The sequence below is a fragment of the Garra rufa genome, chromosome 3 (genome assembly GCF_049309525.1).
Source record: "Garra rufa chromosome 3, GarRuf1.0, whole genome shotgun sequence".
Classification (NCBI taxonomy): Eukaryota; Metazoa; Chordata; class Actinopteri; order Cypriniformes; family Cyprinidae; genus Garra; species Garra rufa.
The window spans coordinates 19234410-19256331 of NC_133363.1; the positions used below are offsets into that span (position 1 = coordinate 19234410).

Consider the following 21922-nt stretch of genomic DNA (forward strand, 5'->3'; position numbering starts at 1 on the left):
TCACCACTAACAAGCTACTAAATATATTGTAGTAGCCTACATTTTTGTACAGCTGCTTTGCAACGATTTGTATTGTGAAAAGCGCTATACAGATAAACTTGAATTGAATTGAATTGAATTGAGACTTGGACAAGTTATGGTCCATGTGTGGCCCTTGTCTGGAATCCAGACCTGGTCCACACTATAGGACCGTAATTCATTGCGGTATGTGGGCCAAGCAAAAGCTGGTTGTGTGGGCCAGAGCTGGGCCAGAGAAAAATTGCTATGTGGGTGGTTGTTGTTATGCTCATGCTAATATATTTCCTTCTTCTAATGTACTTCCAAAGCATTAGTCCATCAAAATGTCACTTCTTACTTTATAATTCCTTTGAATGTGATCTGTCATATGCCTTGAGGTCAACATTCCCAAAAATATTCCCCATAGAATCAAGAATCGCAGCTAATGCAATCCTCCCGTCATACTGAGTGGCAGCTTGCACTTTCAGCCCTGCTCACAGCCAGACAGTCTCCATATGATGCCACATCTACGCAACACCTGATGCCCCCCACCTGTGTATTTGCTATGCCTTTTGTGCAATTCCGCCATCTTGGCTCTGCAGGGGGTGGCCTGCAGTATTGGCTTAGAGCCAACATGGTGGCAGATGGTTCGTCTGCTGCTGGCCTCAGGGTCCTAAATCCGCTTGTATTTGACACAGCCAAGGCCAAACAGCCTCTGGTTAAACGTCTCACAGTTTACAGTGTGTACATGCAGTTGCCATGGCAATCGAGCGGTTATCCACACTGAAGAGAAAGAAAATAATTATCTACATATATAAAAGTGCTTTTACCAGCTGTTAGCATATTTTTCTAAAGAAAGTGGCAAGGGTGACGCTTCTCAATTAAACCAGCAGCTTTAGTTATTATAATATTGAAGCAGCCACTTCTGTACATCTGCTTCCCATTTCTACATGTTTAAATAGTGTATTTCTTTATGAATTTACTTCGTCATAGCTTGTCTGGTGTCTAGAAGTCTTGATTTTCAACAAATGAACTCAGTCTTAGTTCGCTGAACTAATTAAAATTACTTGCTGGTGGACTGGTATGAATTTGACACTCTCCCTATCTCTGTTTTTTGTTGTCTTTATCCCTCTTTCACACCATCTCCTTTTTCAAAAATGCATAGATGTTGATCATGGCATAACACGATGAGGCTGCAGGCCCAGTTGATGTCTTTGTGATTTCATTGGTTTCTGTGATCTGTATTTGGCAGAGTCCCTGTGCACCATGCTGAATGCAGTATGTCATTTGGTGTTTCCTTGTACTTTATGATCTGAGGTTACAATGAGGCAGTTACAATGGAAATGAATGTTGGAAAACATTGTAAAAATGAATTTAAAGTAACTTTACACAATGGTTAGTATGCATTTTTTAACACTGAAAATCATGTTAATATCGATATTGCTTATGTTGTGTGGCTATATTATAACACTGAGTGTGAGTATTTTAATATATGTGACCCTGGACCACAAAACCAGTCATAATGGTCTTTTTTTTTTTATTTCATACATATATAAACACAATAAATAAGCTTTTCATTGATGTTTGGTTTGTAAGGATAGGACAATATCTGGCCAAGATACAACTATTTGAAAATCTAGAATCTGAGGGTGCAAAAAAATCTAAATATTGAGAAAAATCGCCTTTAAAGTTGTCCAAATGAAGTTGTTAGCAATGCAATATTACTAATCAAAAATTAAGTACTGATATATTTACAGTAAGAAATTTACTATTGCTACAAAAAACTGGTTTTATGGTCCAGGGTCACATATGGATTGACCCTCATTCACTTTCATTGTAACTGCATCTCTGTAACCCAGATTTATGCTTTTTTCTACTTCTTTTTTTTTTCTTGTACCAAACCCAGAATATTCCTTTAAGCAGTGATGCACCATCATGATGTGATAGCCATAACATTTTTTGTGGCATATATATGGTCTAAATCAGGTGGTTTATACATATACGCAGATGTTTATACTCATTTCAGAATAATTCCATACATGATCATTATTTTTGGAAGATAGTTCCCTCATGATCCCAGATGCATAACATTCTAAAATTATCCATCATAATTCATCATTAGCACAGTACCAGCATAACATCATGCATAAACCAGTAGTTTATTGGATATGAATTGCAGAACTTTACTGAGTCCTAGTTTGGCTTCATTTGACCTGTAATCAGAGAAGTACATTCCCAAAGCCGCTTCAGGGAAGGACTATGGTTTCTTACGGAGCGTTCTGTCATCTTGTGTTTGCAGCATTGGGGAGTGTATTTGTGGAAACATGATCCCAAAAGCAGCCATCTGCCCAAATCCCTTCCTTATGTGAAAAACATTTTTTGAAAGTTATTTATTTATTTTAAAAATGTGACGCATAATTATATATTTATAACCCCTATTTATTTCATGCTTGCACTCTAGTTAACTGACTTTCTCTTGCCACATTTAAATTTAATCCAAGATACGGAATATATCATCCTTGCTTACCACTCATGACATTGATTCGCTCTATGGTGACTAAAAAAGTAAACAACATTTCCCATAAACTTATCCACCCTCTTCTTTGGCATCCCTAGCTGTTCCTCATGCATATTCAATCCTTAATTAGTGGGGGCGTAAACTGAAAGCATAATATCTGCCCTTCATTTGGATTTCCAGATCAGGTCTTTCATGGTGGATTAGTGCTAATGACTTATTGTAAAGAGTATGTATGGTGAAACCACTCACTGACATCTTGTCTTCTTTAAATGTCCTCCTTAATCTATGCATACCGTCTGTTCATACATATTCATCAACCCTTATAAGGAAACCTGGTTTATGGCTAAAACTATGCTTATTCAATCCTATAGGTTTTATCAACAATGTAGAGAAAATACCTAATAAAACTCACACTTATTGTCTTGATAAGACATGACAATATATATATTCAGAATTTCTTGTAGATACATTTTACTCAAAGTTTGTTTGCAAATCTATGAGCCTCATACCACCAGTATGACCACAATCTGACATAAACAGCTCTACACAAAATTCCCATCCTCCCCTAATTATTGTAGGTCACCCTTCCTTCTTTAGGTTATGCAGATTAGTCATGAATATTCCGCCTTGTTTTGTGAGGGCATGTTTATTAGTTCCTGAGAGACCTGTAAGACCCTGATGTTTGCTCAGTAATAATCACAGTGATTTGTTGGTGGATGATTTGATATTTTGTGTGGCAGTCGAGGCGTGAGATTACCACAATCCCCTTATCAAACCCCCTACTGCGGATTTCTGTATTGCAAATTGTGGTATAAAGAAGTAAATGTTTTTTTTTTTTTTTTTAGAAATTTAAGCAGTTTATGGATTTATTACATTGAGTCATGCCATAATTATTAACGCTGTCACAATTATTCTTGGCATTTTAGTTTCATTTAATCATCTAGTTTACACATTTGTGCATTTCATAAAGTCCATCAGGAAAAGTAGTAAAATCTAATTCTGCTCTGTCTCAAAATTTAATCTTGCTCTCTCACCACTTTCCTCTATTTCACTCCATTACCACCTTACTTTCTTTGTCTCAGATTTCCTATTCAGCCTTCATTTTTTCTGTCCAAATAGCAAATGGGGTTGAAATGCAGAAATGCACACGAGTGGGCAGCATGTATGGGGAGACTGAAGAGAGGTAAAATGCATGTGCATTATGTTTAATGGGTAAAAGCAAGTTTTTTATATGGGAACACACAGTAGAAACGAGTGCATGTATTCAAGCGTGTGAGTGTGTGTGTGTGTGTGTGTTTTATTTAGGCATCAATGTGACTTCCTGTCTGAGTAATGGGCTAATTAGTTTTAATGGAAAGCTCATCTTTATAATTTAGCAAATGGCTCTTTCAGAAGGTGCTTATTAAATCAAACATAGTCTTCTCAGTACAAGAACATACAGTAGTACATTAATTATATAAACCAACATAAGAGGTGACGTTGTGTTGGCACAGAATGGCTCGACATTTCTTTGTTTGTGTGTGGGAGTCGATAGTCCAAGGTTGTCTTTTTTAAAGAATATTTTGACTACTTGATAAAGCCTATTTTCAGCTGATTTGCTGAAACAAAGTCACAGTTATCAATTCATGTAATAAAAAGTATGCAGTAAAAAGAATACTTATTGTATTCTTAATACAACTGTTCTCATGTCTTTAAAACAATTACTATGTTCTATACAGTATGAATATGAGAAGAATAAAGGTAAATTCACTTTTAGTTATATTGCTGTTTTATCTATATCAAATAAGTTAGTGTAGTGTTGATTCAGTTCTGTTCAAAAACTGTGTAAAGATCTTTAATTATGAAATAGATTCAGTTCAGCCAAGCAGCTCTGACTGTTTTATGAATACTGTGAATTTGAACATACTACTCTTTTCACATAGTGTTTTTCGCCTACTATATAGGGAAGTATGCATATTCAGATGCAGCCACTGTCTTTATGAATGAGTCACTGATTTAGTCATTCAGCTGATTCTTTGAAACACTTGATTAATTCATGAATGAAACACTACCACTATGTGCTACTTAAAAAACATCTACCTTCATTCTGCTGTGAATTTGTGGATCTAAATGATCATTTTTTTTCTAAAATATATTTCCTGATTTATTTTCAGTTGTTAAAATCCACCAAATCAAGACTTATATTCTGCCAAATCACGTCTGCCATTATGATGCAAATGGAGAATATTCAAGGTGTATTTTTTTCATTTAGTTACAAACTAACCATTAAGTCTTAAATGTTTTAAAATAATTCTGAATATGATCAAATATTACCTCCCTTATTCTTTGTTTGCATGTAATAAGATGACATGGAATCTCCTCTTGACATTCTTGGTGATTCCTTTCCTTGTCAGGGATGGGGGATGGAAAACATACATGTAACACCCACACCATCCCCCTCACCAAGCACCAGCACAGAGCTAAAAGTCATATGACATGTCTGTCTACTCAGGGGCCACAAACCAGATTGGCCATTTGGAGATGTGGACCAGTGATAGTGAACAGATATCGCTAGAGATGGTATCACATCACCTGTGTCCTGCTGGTTCAGTTGCCTGAGGTGAAAGACAGAGTAATACTGTTATTACACGGGTGGAGAAGACCAGGGGGTGAATGGCAGGACCGCTTAATGACCTGCAGTTCTGCTGCTGATGACTCAACACGCTCCCTCAGCCAGTCAATGAACAGTGCTAGAGTAATGAGGTAGAGGAAGGTGAGGAGTTATTGGAGGTGAGAGGTGGCCAATGTACTGGAATACACACACATATTGATGGAAATGGAAAAATATTTGGCTCTGAAAATGTGTGCCCATATCTGTGCGTTAAATGTTTTAGATTGGGTGCATCTGGTTGTGGACACATTCAATTGTGTTTTGATGATTTCCTGTTTTGTTCATTTCTTTCCATGGGTGCTGATATTCCATTATTATTATATGCATTAGTTTTGCACAGTGCTTTCCATGTTCATACTATAAGTCAGTTTGATTTGAATTGGTACATGCTGAGTTGGCTTGTGTCTGCCAAAGCTATCCTGGACAGCTTTTGGTCACACAGCACTGTCTGCTTTATAAAATTATAGAATATTCTGTGTTCAGTTAAAAATTATACTGAGTTATACAACAGTTCTTTCTGGTCCTCAAATCTGATTGGCTGATAAGAGTGCGATATTAGAGTAATATCAGAACTCCAACAGGCGTTTCACAGTTTGAAATTGTATCACTCCACTGGTACTTTGTGGTTTTTGTGTCACAGAATGTAGTTTTAAGAGGTTTTCAGGTGAGAATGTACTTGTTTATAGTTTAAATACACAGTTTGTTAATACAGATATTACTTCCGTGAAGAAAGCCGTTACAAGGAAGCGTCAGGTTTAAACTAGAAATAAGGCGATAAAAGACATTAATTTAAGATGAAAAGGTTTCAGAATCTTACCAGTTTGTTAGTTATTTTATAATCCATTACAGTGTACAAAACAGTCGTTACAAAATGACAGCAGCCGCATTTGTATGAAACAAGAGAGCAAGTTAGCGATAAAAGGATGACATAATTTATTAAATAATTGTACCCATAATATTAAATTGAGTTTTAATATTTCATTAGCCAGCCAAACGCAAAGTTTCCACAAAGAAAAAATACCTGGATGTGGTTAACGCTATAAACAGAAGTTGCTTTTAGTTTTAACAACAGCTTGACACAGCAAACAAATGCACTGAGCAGCAAAATCAACAGTTGAAAGGATATTAACATTATGACAAAGACAATGCTTTCTTCAGCAGATTTTCAAACAAATGTTCATTGTGAATACGAGACCAATCTGAAGAATGAATGCTGTATAAGATCCAGGTAATCCCACTAATCCAGTCCATCTCTCTCTCATAATAATCTACATAATACAGTGAGCTTTTAATACAGTAATACAATAAGCTTTCAAGAGAGCAACTCTATGTTCCTTCGTTACTAGTTCTAAAGTGACCTTTTGGAATTAGTAATGGAGGCTTGGGCTCAGCTTCAGATTTGAATCCATGGCGGAAAAAAGTAGTTCTGCACAAAAGACACTCCGTTGTTATTTTGTTCATGTATTTACACACTTGTGCCGTCAAACTGTTGTATAAATGCAATATCACATTTGTAGATGTGAGATATGGCTGTATATTAGTAATCACAGCGTGCCGATATACAGCCATATATAACGTCTACAAGTGTGATATTGTGTTTATACAACGGTTCGACGCCACAAGTGTGTAAATAAACAAAATATCTCATGTCTACTCGTGTAATATAGCTTATTTAACAACATTTATGGCATAATCTTTATAACAAACAAATAAATAAAATGATTTAAAAGTAAAAATATGAAGCTTAAACTTTTACAAAGCACTTAAATTCATTCTTCTGCTAAAACTGGTGTATTAACTGATCTGTAAAACAGTTCTTGTTTCAGATTTCTGTGTAACTTTAAGGTTTTATGCATTGTATGTCATGGCAACAAAAGTATGTAAAATTGGATATAACTTTACACGATAAAAGGTCAAAGTCATTTTTTTCCACACTAAAACCATGGTAACATGCATATAATGTAGTTTACACCTTGTGCCTTTTTTAAGGAAAAAAGAGGAGAAAGTCAACATTATGCCACAAGTGCTGTCAACTGAGCTTGATATGGAACCCTGATTCTTGGAGCTCTATTTTGAAAGACCACTATGCACATTCCTATTTTCCTGTTCCTATTTTTATTCTCATTTATATTTTTGAACTCTGAATTGGTATCCTCATTAACATTTGCTGCACTGTGTTGTCACTGACCTCAGTGCACTAATACATTATCTTGTAGGCAAACATTTTTAACTCTGAGATACATGCACACATCTAATTAATGAGGGTTTGTATGGCAGTGACTGCCCAGACAAAGATTTGTGATACTGTTTGTCCAGAGCTGTGTCTGTTTATGTTGTCCTGCAAGGTCATCTTTCAGTCTGGGACTGATGGGCACTAGCAGATACACACACATATAAACATAATTAAAGACCTTGCTAACCGTTTAATTTTTGTTTAATCAATGACCAAGCAATTCATTCAGTCTAATTTTATGTTACAAACTTTAGTTTCAATCTTGACTCTGCACACATTGATATTGATAGATATACTTAGTTTTGAAATTTAACTCATTTCGCACACATATAATTCTTCCACTTCCCCCCATTAAGATATTACATTGTGGATGTGACCCTTTAGAAATATCCCAATCAGAGGTCTCTGTAGGGGTCTCTGTGTAAACCGCAATGCTTCTTTCTTTATGCTCAGGGGACAGCAAGACCTCACTTCAAGGGTTCAGGCCCCACACTGTGTGTTACTCTCTCAGCTCAGGGGAAGAATAATAATGTCCTCCACCAGATAAGTTCCATGACAATCCCTTTAAGGTCTTTTCAACATGCCATAGCTGATTGGTCTTTCTATAAATGACCTTTCTATAAAAGACTTTAGAAGCTGATCAGAGATCAGTTGTTGCATGTTGTAGTCTGTGATGATAAAGGCATGGGAAGCTGATATGGGAACAGTTATTAAAAGCACACAGCACATTCGGGCCTCCAGGAATTCACCTATGCCTACTTCTTTTCTTTTGTTTGGTCCATAAAAGAGTTTTCTGGAGTTCAGTAAGGTTGAGTGGAACTCGTGTCCAGCTAGTTGAGAGTTTAACAACATAAGGCAGAGTAATTAATTATAGCTTGGTTATTTAGACAATGGCAAGAAAACAGTGTGGCAATAAAATAAAGCCATTATTTACTGAGGGACTGAAAGTAAGCTTAGGCTACCTAATAAGGGTGTCAACAATTTTTTTTTCAACCTTTTTTAAAAGATCTTTTGAGTATTTTTTTACTATTATAATTATCATCACAAAAATTTCTATATAAAAAAAGATGACACTACCTGGAAAACAATGTCATTAACAGCCCAGATTTTGTCAGTTCAAAACATTAAAAAAGACAAAGAGGAAGAAAAGTGAACACAGAAAAGAAAATTTAAATGACTAATTAAAGCAAAATTACCAAAACGTTCTCTTTAATTTTGAGAAAGAAAAAGACATCCTGTAAAACAGGATTCTCACCTGTCCAGAAGGGGGCGTCCGGAGGCGTGATTAGCCTGCAAACAGACTGTAGCTATTATGACAATCGTTTAAACTGCAGTCCTCGTCTCTGATTTGAGCAGTCAAAAATTAGGTGAAGAACCTGGATGTTGCTCAACAAAACTTTATCTGTTTAGTCCGCAACTTGTTCCTCTGTCACCTTTGACCGCTCGCCGCCTCTCAGATTCGCTGCCCTTTGTCCTGCTGCCCCGTGAAATCCAGAGAGTGCTGAAGCCCTTAGATGTCGTTGTTCTTGCGCGGATTACAGAGAGGCAGATGGACAGCGGGTCGTGGCCTGCGCAAATCCGCCCTCCCCCTTGCTTTTGTCGGGAATAAGAGTGGATTTATCAAAGCACTGCCTCTATGCCTTTTCATTCTTAATGCACGTTGACGTAAATTAATCATAAATAATGGAAATGACACATCTCCTTATGCTCATGACAGATTTTATATTTTAATTTCCAAATTTTGGAATATAATAAATAGAGACATTTAATAAGAAATGTGGAAAATTGATGATATCATTATCATTACTGACTGAGATATATAATATATAATTAACAAAATATTTTCTTTTCAGTAAATTAACTGTATTTTATAAAGAAAGAAAGAAAGAAAGAAAGAAAGAATAGAATGAATGAATATTTTAAGCTATCGCTTTTTGTTTGTCTGATAGGCTTTTGCTATTCAATATATAGTTAGGAAGAATTGTTTATTTACATGATTGCATGCATCTCTGCATGTAATTAGTATCAGAACCAGAAACGTTAAATTCCTTACGATTCCTTTGAACTCAAGGAGCTTTACCTGTTGTTTTATGACGTAGACCAACGGGGCGGGGCACGCTAGGACTTCAGTGGATCCTCTGCTGCCTATTAGAGATTATTGAGGCGGCTGGAAAGCGAATTCACGCTTTTGGATTTCTTTCTTAGGCTGGTACATTTGGCTTTCTGTTGTGTAGGTTTTGAAATCTCACATTGGACATAATCAGAAATCATTTACTCGGACAGGAATATCGGATGGTCATACGGGACAATTGAATTTGTGTTCAGCACGGACTGGAGGATTTGAACGCCAGGCTACAAGCGCTTCTTCTGCTTTAACCTTCTGACAGCGAATGTATTACACATTGGATTCAACTTCGAGAAAGTTTAACATTTGCTCGGAAGCAGGCAGATTTGGTTTCTACCCATATTGTGGGATGCGCTGAATTGTGCTGGGGAATATTTCGGGACTCAAAGAAAGAGAACATCGTGGACGTTTTGAAATTATGTTCTATTGTCAAATACAGGAATATGCTGACTCTAAATTAGTTTTGTAAAACTAAGCATCTATATTTCATATCTTAACTATTTAATCCATTTAAAATCTACGTAGCCAAATCTACAACATTACTGCTATAATGACCTGGAGCTGAGATTGGAAATAAAGGACTGTCTCCGAACTTGTAGAAGAGCGGTTCGGGCTGTCGGAACATGAAGTCACTTACAGGTCTGTTTGTTGTAAGTGTGTTGCTGTTTTCAACGATCTCGTCCTGGAGCGCGACCAGCTATGGAGGTGAGTTCAGTTCAGTTGATGAAGGAAAAATAATAGCTATTAGAATGATCTCTCTCATTTAAAACAAGGAGTAGCATTACTCAAATTCAAATGTTTTAATAAGTAAAAAAAAGTAAAAAAGTGTTTTTGACGCTTTTGGTGTGTTCACTTTTGCATTTTTCGAAACAACGAAAAGTCTATTAATGTAATAGGCGGGAGGCAGGTGACAACCTGTGTGCGCACACTTTCTAATCACCGTAAGATTAGAACACATGACAGGTATTTGGTTCTTGGAAGTTGTATGTTCTGTATTATTTTTGTTTGGTGTTTTGCGTAATCATGATCTTTATATATCTTTGGTATCAACGTAGATAGATAGATAGATACTTCATAGTCTACTTCACCGTGTGCAGCTAGACAATAATAACACTATACACTAGCTACGCAGAAGTAGCCTACCACATGCATTGCAATAAATGCGTGACATTAGCAGGTAAACAAGATAGGGAAGTTTACTCAGTGAACACATAATATTATTATTACAGCAAATATTACGTATACCAATTTATGGCAAGTACACGTTTAATAAAATGACATGTATGCCTAATTTCAAAGGAGAAATACATTTGCATATATAGTTTTTTTTTTTTTTTGTATGTGTGTGACAACATTCAGGGCAGTCTTGTTTCCTCCAACTTTGTTTTTCTAGATTTGTAAATGTGAATGATGTGTTTACTCTTGTGTTTACCTTATTTTGCCAAGACTCTCACTTTCTCAGCAGTATACTTTGCTCCTTGTGCAGGTAGTCAGACTTGCACATTTATATGTAGAACACCGTGAAACAGCAGTTGACAGTTTGGGGAAGACTGCATAATGCATACTAGACAGTGTTTTGTGCTTTCCACAGGCATGTTGGTGCTGAAATTATGTGAAATGCCACTCCAAAGGAAGGTCAGAAGAAGAGCTGATTTTACTTAAAACACTACATCAGCTTGATCATCCCTCCTCACCTGTGCACTGTTTAAACAGATTCTGTAGTCCACTCACTGGCACATTTTAAAAGACACTGAACTCTCAGTCAGACTGTACAAGTGTGCTTTTTGCGTTAAGCATATTCTGGCCAAACACATTTTGTTGTATGAAATGTATTATGCAGGGGGACCTGCACTGAGAACATTATCTTAAGCAGACTGCAGTCTTTTATTTGTTTGGCTACTGGTAGAGAAAGTGATATGGAAGGCCATGATCATAACACTTAGCTTTATTCCTGTGATTTTTCTGGCTTTACTGCCTGAGTGTTTGAAGGAAAATCCTTGGCTTATATGGGTACTCTCGAATAGTGTTATTTCTAAGACTGCTCACATGAAAATGATTAGGAGCTGAAACACAATGGCCACCATTTCACACATTAATGTGGCATTGTGAAGCATGACTGAATCAAAATCTCCTGTTTTGGAAACAAGCTTTAGTCAGTGGTAGACGATTTGTAGAATTCAGCATTTCCATTTTAACATTCAGGGCTGGTTGTTTGGTGATGTGGAATGAACTTACTCATGCTGACTTCATGTCTGTAGTAGAAAAAGAGTCTCAACACAAACATCAGAACAAAGCAGTTTGAAATATAAAATGGAATGCAATGGAAACAGAGAAACAGCAGTAATAAATAAAGGAATGTAAAAGCAGAAAGGTTTAATAAGGTGAATCTTGTTCCTAGGTTTCGGATATTTCACTTCCACCTACACATGGTCATGACTTTTGCATTCTTCTCACAGCTCACTCCTACAGTGTTATATGGTCTCCTGTGCATCAGCAGAAAACCTCACAGACGTTTTGTGCTGCATTCCTAACAAAGAGGCAATGGGCTTTCTGTGTTAAATGTCATAGCTAACGTAAGCAGACCGATGAGTGCTGTATTAATTTTCATGGTGTAACAATTTAACTTTGTGTTAAGAATTTGTATCAGAGGATGTATATTGCAGTTTTTGTGTCCAGCATTTTGCCAAATTCTTGAACTTTCGCTTAGTCCTGCATAAATAAACCAAATATTTTCTGTGACACAAGGTGCACAGTTGATCCTATTGTCATAAACAGCAATTTTGCCAATGTTAATGTTTTATAACTGTCTGAGAAGGGGCTCTCTTGGGAATTCCTCTGATTTAATTTCATGTCTTTGAAACACTTTAAAGTGCAGTGTTGATTAGATTATCTTTTTTTCAAGGGTATATTCATGCATGCTTAATATGATAAAAACAGCAAAGCAGGCTAACAGTACACAAGGTCTAATGAAGGTCCTTCCAGGCGTTGGAGGGTAAGACCAGTGTGGCAGACAGCTTGGGTCAAATGTCAAAGGTCACACTGCTTTTGTGAATAGGTTGTCTAGTCTGTTTAGGGATATGGCCTTTACTTAAGCTTTATTGTCTTTTTATTACACTCTCTTACTCTTAGTTTCCTCTCAGTTTGTGTAATCCATGTTACAAAATGACTTGAATGAACTGAAAAATGGTCAAGCAGATTACCTAACAGCCCAGACTGACAATTTCAGTCAAGACAGCACAAATCCACAACCTCGTCCCAACTGACTCTCAGACAGGGAGGATAAATCCGTTACTGAGAGAGCCAATATGCCATGTCAGTCTATGTTTGCCGTCTGCTTGCTTGACCTTTTGTAGTTTGTAATGATGGTAAAATGGTGTGAAGGCACATTTGATGCTTGCATTCACAAAACTTTTCTTTGTGCACTCCTGTACAGATTTTCCAGCTATAAAGTATTTTAGTTTTTAGCCTTTCATGTATGGAAAAACATGACTTTATTTAGAATCTTACTATTGGAAACTTTTCACATTTTTCGAAATTGAAATTTATCTCCAAATATATGGTTCATAGTCTGCCTTTTTAGTTAAAGGTACATTCAGTAGTTTGGTGATAATTTAAAAGGTTTTACACATTGAAGGGGTCATGACATTGATATTTTAGTTATTTTAATATGTTCCCTAATGTTAATAAAGGTTTTACCTTGTACAAAGGCCATGCGACTGAACCCCAGTAGGGGTGTGCTGTAGTGCAGTGATGTGTCGAAGGCAGTCATATGCAAATGTATTTGCCCATGTGATGTCACAAATCCCTCAGTATGCAAACAAGCTGTTATGGAGCTGGGATGGAGAGTAAATGCCTTGAAGAAATATATTGTGTTTAAGACAAATGGAACACACTTACTATTATGTTAAATCAGTGGAGACAATGGGAGAATCAGTACCTGTAAGGCCGAAGAAGCAGAAGACAGAAATCGTGACAAAAACAAAGAAAACATTGTTTTACAATTTACATAAAACTCCAAAACGACCATGCTGATAGTCTTTAAATAATGGCATTGAGCATCAAATTATGATATTGCTACTTAAAGTACATGAAATACAGTAATGCTAATGCCAGGTAATACCGAATGCATCTTTGAAAGCTATTGAATGCTTTATGTTTGCTCATTATTGTCATAGTTCGTTCTTCACTCCAGTGCCTTTTAGTTAAATGTGTGACGCACACATCCTACACAAAGTCTCACACCCATAAGACACACGGCATCATATAGTACTTCCAATCCATTAGTGCTCAAGCTTAACAATCAGATTAACTTTCTGGTACAAAAGCATTTTGTGTTGCAGGAGGCTTGGAGTAGATCCTATCTCCAGATTTATCAGAGTTACAAAGACAGATGTTTCTGTCACCATCTGTTCTCTGGCACACACAGCCAGACATCTGTCCCCAGCAGACGATGAATGGACAGTAATGCAGTGTCCTGACTTGTCGATATCTGTTCAGTGCTCACAGGCTCCTTTAAACTCACCAATTTCCAAAAGAATATAAATACTTGTTGGTCCTAGAGCAACATTATTATCAACCAATTAAGAACAGTTACCATCTGATGTGTCGACTTTATGAAAATAGCAAGAATTTGTATATTCATATCTAAGATTATGTATTATTAATTGTATATGAATATTCCTTATGAATTATTATATTTATATTATTATTAATCTTTTTGAGCATATGTGTTCAATGCCCTAACAGTTTTACTGACTGGCCTTTTGAGACATGAGACTGTATGCTGTTGCTATGTAGCATTGTTATTTTCATATCTATATTTGTAGATATCTATAGTTATTTTCACATTTTATCATATCTATCATTAACTCCGACACATACCGATGTTCTTAGAACAAGAAGTACTTCTTTGTAAATGTGGCAAGGTCTTTAGACGATTTAGACAATATATCTTTTTAAAGATTAGAGGAAGTTTGGGTCGGTGGGCAAACATGCAAATTAGTAACATCTTTGGTCTTGACCTGCGAAGACATGACTAATATTGCTAATCAAAATTAGACATAAAACCGAGCTGTGAACTTTGGAACAGGAACTCACTCCCAAGTCGTCAAATATTGACGTTTGGTCAGGACCCTTTAGCGTCACATTTTGACGCACAGGGTACCCCTTCAGCGTCATTTTTGGACGTGCAGGGTCCTCCACTGCTTTAAATAAGAAACCCTTGGCGTCAATAAGCTGACGCGAAAGGCACTGTGAATTTTATCGTCATGATTAAATGATATATTGGTAACACTTTCTATGAAGCCCGTATTTATAATGCATTATAAGGGTATTCTTAAGGCATTATAACGAATGCATAATGCATTATAAAAAACCTTATAATATGTTATATCATCTCATGAGTATTCATAAGAACAGTTTTAATGTATTATAATTTTTACTTATTTGTGGTTATAGCTTTTAAGAGTATGATTACCTGCTCATAGTTATAACGTATTATAAGTCCCATATCTTGCCATGTTTCTCATGTCACTTTACTTGAAGCATACAAAGACCACTTATAAGTATATATAATAAGATTTCCCAAAGAACCCTAAGATCAGGCATCAGATCAGATGAATGTGTAATGACACATTTGTATTATCAGTTTGATTATTTTGATGGTACCCTTTAGACAGCTTTTGATAAGTAACTCTGCAACTGCAATGTCAGCTAGCAGTAATTATTATTAGTAGTATGCTAAATATATGCTAACACTACATTTTGATGGTTCCCCAAAAGACAAACTATTATATTATAAGCAACTTTACAAGTACATGCAACTTCTACCTAGCCTAACCTTAACCTTAACCTAAGTCTACTAATACTCTAAGGAGTGTTAGTTGACATGTAGTTGGAAAGTTTAAGCTTATAGTAAGACTAAGTGGACCATCAAAATAAAACGTAATATAATGTAAAAAATAAATGTAAAATGATATAGTCCATTAGAAATTAAGTAGATTTAATATGGCGTCCATTGTGTGTAATAAATAATCATAATCTTAAAAGTTATAACCTCAAATACTCAAGTATTATAATGTATTATAATTGTTGTTATGATTATTCATGAGATGATATAACATATTATAAGCTGTTTTATAATGCATTATGCATTCATTATAATGCCTTAGAAATACCCTTATAATGTATTATAAACAGGGGCTTCATAGAAAGTGTTACCGATATATTTTTGTAATAATATTGCCATTATTGCATTGGGGTGTATTGGGGTGTGATTTTTCAATGCAAACAGTCACAACAGTTTTATTTATATTACACTATTTACACATTTACGAGCAGGTAACCCAACCCCTGCCCCTAAACCTAACCATTTGTCAATAAAACACAGATATAACAGGCAGATACAACTACAGTCAATTTATTTAAAAAATATGAATATTCCAAGTCTTCCAAGGCAAAACGATTGATTTGTGAGAGGAACAGACGCGATCGCCGTCTCCGTCCACTGTAAAGCTCATCCTGTTTTGCCGCAGTCAGTGCGCGAATTCAAAAAATGCCGCCAGACAGCAGAAGCATTACGTCAGCCTTGGTTGTGAAATTCTATTGACTCTTGTGTGTCTCGGGACCGATTACGTCATGCTAATGCTCGGGCGTATTTTTCTGAATAAGAATGTGAGCACGTTAACGAAGTGGGATAATTTTTAGCGATTAAAACCTTATGTTTTACTTTCTTCTTCGCATAAAGATATCGTATGGCTTCAGAAGACTTGGAATGCAACACGACTTGTTTGTAATGCTTATTTACTGCTTGTTTATGGTCAGTTTTTGCAATAAATACACGTGACTGTACTTATATTTGCCTATGCTTTATATTGTTCAGAAGTGGGTAGGTTTAGGGTAGGGGTGGGTTTAGGTGCTCCAGTCAAAGTATAAATTTATATAAAATTGTTTACATTTTTACAAATGCATGCAAACCAGTAAGACAAACAACTGAAAACAGTGGAGGACCCTTCACGTCAAAAAACTACACTAAAGGGGTACCTTAAGCGTCAAAAAGCGACGCCAAGGGGTCCTGACCAAACGTCAATATGTGACGACTTGGGGAGTGAGACCGTGTTGGTTATCTGGTCTTGTTTTAGGGTATAAGAAGTGTTCAAACTGCACCCCTGATTTAGACTTCTTTACTTCTTTCTCTCCGCTCTCCTTCTTTCACTGATATTGAGTGCACTTAGATAGTCTAATATTTCTTTTAGACTTACTTTTCTCAGATTTCTGATACGACATAGGTTTTTAATTTGACTCAGATATTTAATTAAACTATATTTGATTTACACTTTATTGAATTTGTTTAGATTTGATTTGGCTGTATTTGATTACAATGATTCAATCATTTACAACTTAATATTTTATTTGATCAAATTTACCTGTATCTCTAATAATGAGACCGTTGTTCATGACGTGATTCTCGTCATTCTTATTCTTTCTATAACCATTGCATTTGCTTTGATAATCAAAAATCTGTATATCCTTTGAAAACTTTGAAGAAATTGATAACTTTTCCAACCCACCCATCTGGGTTGGAATCGTTCATTTGCATCACCATCTTTTGAGGTCATTTGTCTGCTCTGTATTATGATGCAGCACAGGTGATATTATTGCTTTATTCTTTATAACTTATAATAAAGTTTAAATTGTCCCAGAGTAATAACTGATTTCAGCAGCCCAAGGCAATGCAATAATGCTGCTACTAGGTGTTTATATTAGCAGACCTTTGAGCTTCTGTGTGCCACACCTGGAGATATAACGACCTGTTTCTGTGGTGGAGTGTGGTTTATACACACACTATGTGTGTGCTCCCTCTGGGGGAGGTGTGATGGTCCCTACTGTGGCAACCCTTGCTAGAAGAGCTGAGTAAAGACTGCTGCACCCTCAATAAAACTCACACTGCAGGGTGGTAGGAAACAGCTCTCTGTGTCTCATTAAATGTTTCATGCGCTTATTTTAATGAGTGTCTATCTGTTTTCCTCAGCCTGGATCTGTCTGGTACAAAGGTGTAGTATGTTTCTGTGCGTGGTAGTCTGGTGTTATAGTCTTTACAGACAATAACTAGCACTTACAACATGCCATTCAGAAGTTTGGGATCTGCAAGTTTTTTTTTTTTTTATAAGTCTTTTACGCTTTTCCAAGCTGTAAAACTTACAGCAAATATTATTACCCTTAGCTGTTTTGTATTTTAACATATTTTAAAATTGAATTTTTTTTAGTGTGATTTTCAGCTGCCATTACTCTAGTATTTAGTGTCATTTTGTCCTTAAAAGACTTTGTGCTCAAGAGCACTATCAATGTTGAAAACAGTTAGAAATCAAATAGAAATCATGTTAAATGTCTGTACTGACACTTAATTAATTTAATGCATCCTTGGATTACAAAAAAATAAAAACTCTTACTGACCCCTTATTGAACTTTTGAATAGTAGTGTTTATCAGTCAAAGGAAAATATTTAATTACCTGCTCTCATTGGCCAGTGACTGACTCAGCTCATGAATATGTGATAAGCCATCGTGATTGATGGAGGTGCTTTGGGTCAGCGGGAGGGACAGAGTCTAGAGCTGGAGAGCTCTGCGCTGATTGGAAAGTATTGATCTGAGAGAAAGATGGGACATGATGACACAGTTCAAGGAATATGTGTGTATTGATCTCTTCTTAGATATTATTGAGTTAGTTCTGAGTGTCGACCCTTACTTTTAGTTTGTTTGATGCACTCTCTGGCATGCCATTACTTTTTCACAACCATTCTTTTTTTAGTCATGCACTCACTGCTTATTGGGAAAGTGATTTTTCAAAACTCATCAGACTTTGCCATCTTCTTCCCTCCTATTTCTACTATAGACAGGAATCATATTTCTTTCATGCACCATGTTGGAGAGAGTGCTTCCTGCACTGCTTTTTTAGTGGTGCTGCATGCTGCTGCTGAATCTACATTCTTACGGCAATTAATATTTTAGCCAAGTTCGCAGTCTGCATTGAATGTGATGAAATAAAAATTTTGAAAAAAGGCAAGAAAACTTTCTGTTAAGTCCTCGCAGACTGCTGCATTCCTTAAAATAATATAAATAATATAAATATACATGCATACATAATAACAATTTCTTTAATAAAACAGGTAGTTTTTCAATTCATGAGTAAAATGAAGCCTGTGGTAAACATAAATTAATAATACTTAATTACGCACACCCATACTGAAACACAAATTTATTTTGAAGCAGTTGTGTTTATTTCTGAAAACATATGTTTTTAATAAGCAGTGTTGGGCATGTTACTTTAAAAAAGTAATTAGTTAAAGTTACTAGTTACTTCTCACAAATAGTTGTGAGCTGAACTGAGTTAGTAAGTTACTGAGTTAGTTACATCCTTATAAAAGTAACTAATTACCAGGGAACGGATGCCCCCAATATTAAATATGTTAAATGAATAAAACACTAATCTACACTATTTTAATGTTGCTGTGGGACAGTGTGAGAGACAACGTTCAGGGGCTAAATGTCATGTTATTGAGGTCGCTTCAACCCACGGACATGAAAAACATCCTGCGGCAACACCGTTAATCGCACTGGTGCGGTCTATCTTGTTTTTTCTTGAAGACCACAAAAAGAACTAAAAGTACTCCATAATTTTTGATCGTACAGATAAGAATAAGGTAATGTTTGAAACTGCAAAATCTGATTTTATTTGTGTATAAAACAACAAACAATGTGCTTTTGTAAAGAAATAAACAGGGTGCGCTCTCTGCCATCCCGTCTCTGTCACCTCTCTTCACAGACATGTAAATAAAACAATCTGAATCTCAACGAATACCGGCCTCATAGACATGAGAAGTATATGTATAGAAAGCTCGGAAGCTTGAAAAATGTCTACCTTTAAATAAAGTTAGTCATGTCGAAAACAAATATTCTCTGATAAGAAATCTGTATGATACCAATGCAAGCTTAATTTCTTCATTTATTTCAAATGTAATGATGCCTACGAGCGGCTCCACTTTTTCCACTTTAAATTTTAAACATCCACGTGAGACCTCTGTAAACAAACATTAATATTCATAAAGTTCATCTTTTCGTTTTTGGAAGACGCACTGAGAGGAATAAGCCAGAACTTACCTCAGAAGAAGAACGCGATGCAAAGTTTTGCAGGTCTTATGGCTGAGAGAGAACCTACTCACATTAAAACTGCTTCAGTGAGCTCAATTATAGTAACGGTGCATTTTATTGTAATTGTAACTGTAATTTTAATGTAACTGAAATGGAAAAGCATTAACAGTTTAAATCAAATCCAACTGTGAGCTTGTGAATCATCAAATGAATATAAATTAATTTGGAAAAATATTTACTGATAATCTAGCCTCAGTCGTTTTGAAGTCATCACTGTAATGGTTAAATATGACAGGATTTCTGGGAGACGTGGAAACAAAGATGCCGTGATGCTAAACCCCCTCACGAAAGAAGATAGCCCATGTGTTTACAACTGTGATGATGAATGCTTATCAGGATCAACTAAACACTGGATTTTCAAAAGTATGTGAAAAAATTTAAGTGCACGGCATAGAATCTTTGAAATGTGTCCAAGAGTTTTTCTCACTGGTCTGTTATTGTGCCGACATTCCACTCCCGTAAACACAATGACGCGGCACAAAACGAAACGTGATTGGTTGCTTTATCTGTGGACTCTTGGGCGGGCCTTGGCTATTCAAATGGGCCAAGGTTCCCAGTCTTTCTGATGTCAGTTTGTAGGTCTAGCTACATGAGACTATTAATAATCAGACCTAGTGAACTGACTTTTTTGCCTGGTGGACATTTAAAATAAACATATTGTTACACTGAAGGAACGACCACCTAGATCACAAAAATATATTGATGCTGCAATAAGCATCACTCATATTTTATTCTGAAACTTTAAAGTTCCAGGTAAATTGAATGAAATTCAATATTCTCTTTCTCTCTCGCTGTCTTGCTGTCTTTTCCCACTTGCTGTATCATTGGTTCTTTCTCTCATTCTGCTTGTTTGTGGCTGGTTGGCGGTGTTGTTTTCGGGGTCTGCTCCAAGCATGACTGTGCCAGCAAGGAAACCCATTCAAACCCTTAATGGCAGGATGCAGCCTTGAGAGAACAAAGGAAGACTGGAGTTCTCCCTACACATATGCACACACACACACACACACACACACACACACACACACACACACATACACACACAAACATGACCCTCCCCGTTTCAATCAGAAAAGGCCTGACTAATGGAAATCACTGATTGTGCTGTGGAGGTGGAGGTGAAGATGGAGGATGTAAAACCCATGCCTTGTTAGGTCCCTTCTCTCTTTCATCCCTTTCTTTATTGCTGGCCTGTAATTGGCCACTGGAGGTGGTAATTAAAACAGGATGGCATGTGAAATACTGAGGAAGGTTAAGTTGTCAAATGGAGGTTTTTCCCAACTGGTCTCATTGCAAGTTGCCTGTTTATGCTGATCTAGGATCAGCCCTTCCGACCCTGAGTCTGGGATCTGATCAGTGTGCAAAGAAAACCACTAAAGACTCCCTGTCGTGGCCATATGAGGAGAAGTGGATGCTGGGAAGTCCAGACGCAGCCTGAGCTTCTGTGCGGTGACTGTAATATAAAAGGGAAATGGGAAAAAGATGCAGAATGTTTTTTTGCATATGTTTCGGATGGCTGTGCAACAGATGCCACCCCCCTCTCTGAGGCCTCTGTCTTTCTCTCTCTCATCAAACTAAAAGGTTTGAAGTATCACTTTAGAGCGAGCAGAAATAAACCTCAGACAAAGAAAGGATTTTGATGCATGTCTCTCTGGAGAGATTCTTTCACAAATTGAAATGATTTGGAATGAAGCCAAGCGGGGCAAGGAAAGAGTGTTGCAGGAAGCAGAGTGTGTTTCCTGCTCTCTATGTTTCTCTCTCCTCCCTCTGGTGCATGTGCGGCTGCTCCTCTGGTTTTGGTAAAAGCAGCGTGGTAGAAAATCATTATTGCCTTGTTCCATTATGGTAATTCAAGTGTTGTGTTTTTGCAATGTAAAAGGCTTTCTGAGTCGGGCACGATCAAGAGATGCATAGAAAGAGGATGAAACTCTAAAAAAAGCCCTTTGACTTTACTGATGAAAAATATTAACCAGGCTGAAAGCTTTGTGATATGATGAGAGTGACTGGAGTTAAAGAACATAGAGAGAAAAAAGTGAATGGAGGGATGAGGCAGGTAAGTGTAACAGAGAGGATCGAGAGTGTCACCAGATGAGACTTTAACGGTGTGAGGTTCATTTTTGTGCATTATCCACTAATAGGATTGCATTAGAGAGGTCTGTCTCAGTGTGAAATACACAATATTTGCCCCAAAAATGAT

At 36.6% G+C, this 21922-nt stretch overlaps 1 protein-coding gene across 1 annotated transcript in view; it reads left to right on the forward strand.

Annotated features, from left to right (window-relative positions):
- Positions 1 to 9554: 9554 nt before the first annotated feature.
- Positions 9555 to 21922, forward strand: part of sema4f (sema domain, immunoglobulin domain (Ig), transmembrane domain (TM) and short cytoplasmic domain, (semaphorin) 4F) — a 79984-nt gene continuing 67616 nt past the window's right edge. Inside the window, exon 1 of the mRNA XM_073835812.1 lies at positions 9555 to 10228. Coding sequence (XP_073691913.1) covers positions 10147 to 10228 — 82 coding nt within the window. The 5' untranslated portion in view covers positions 9555 to 10146. The remainder of the gene's footprint in view (positions 10229 to 21922) is intronic.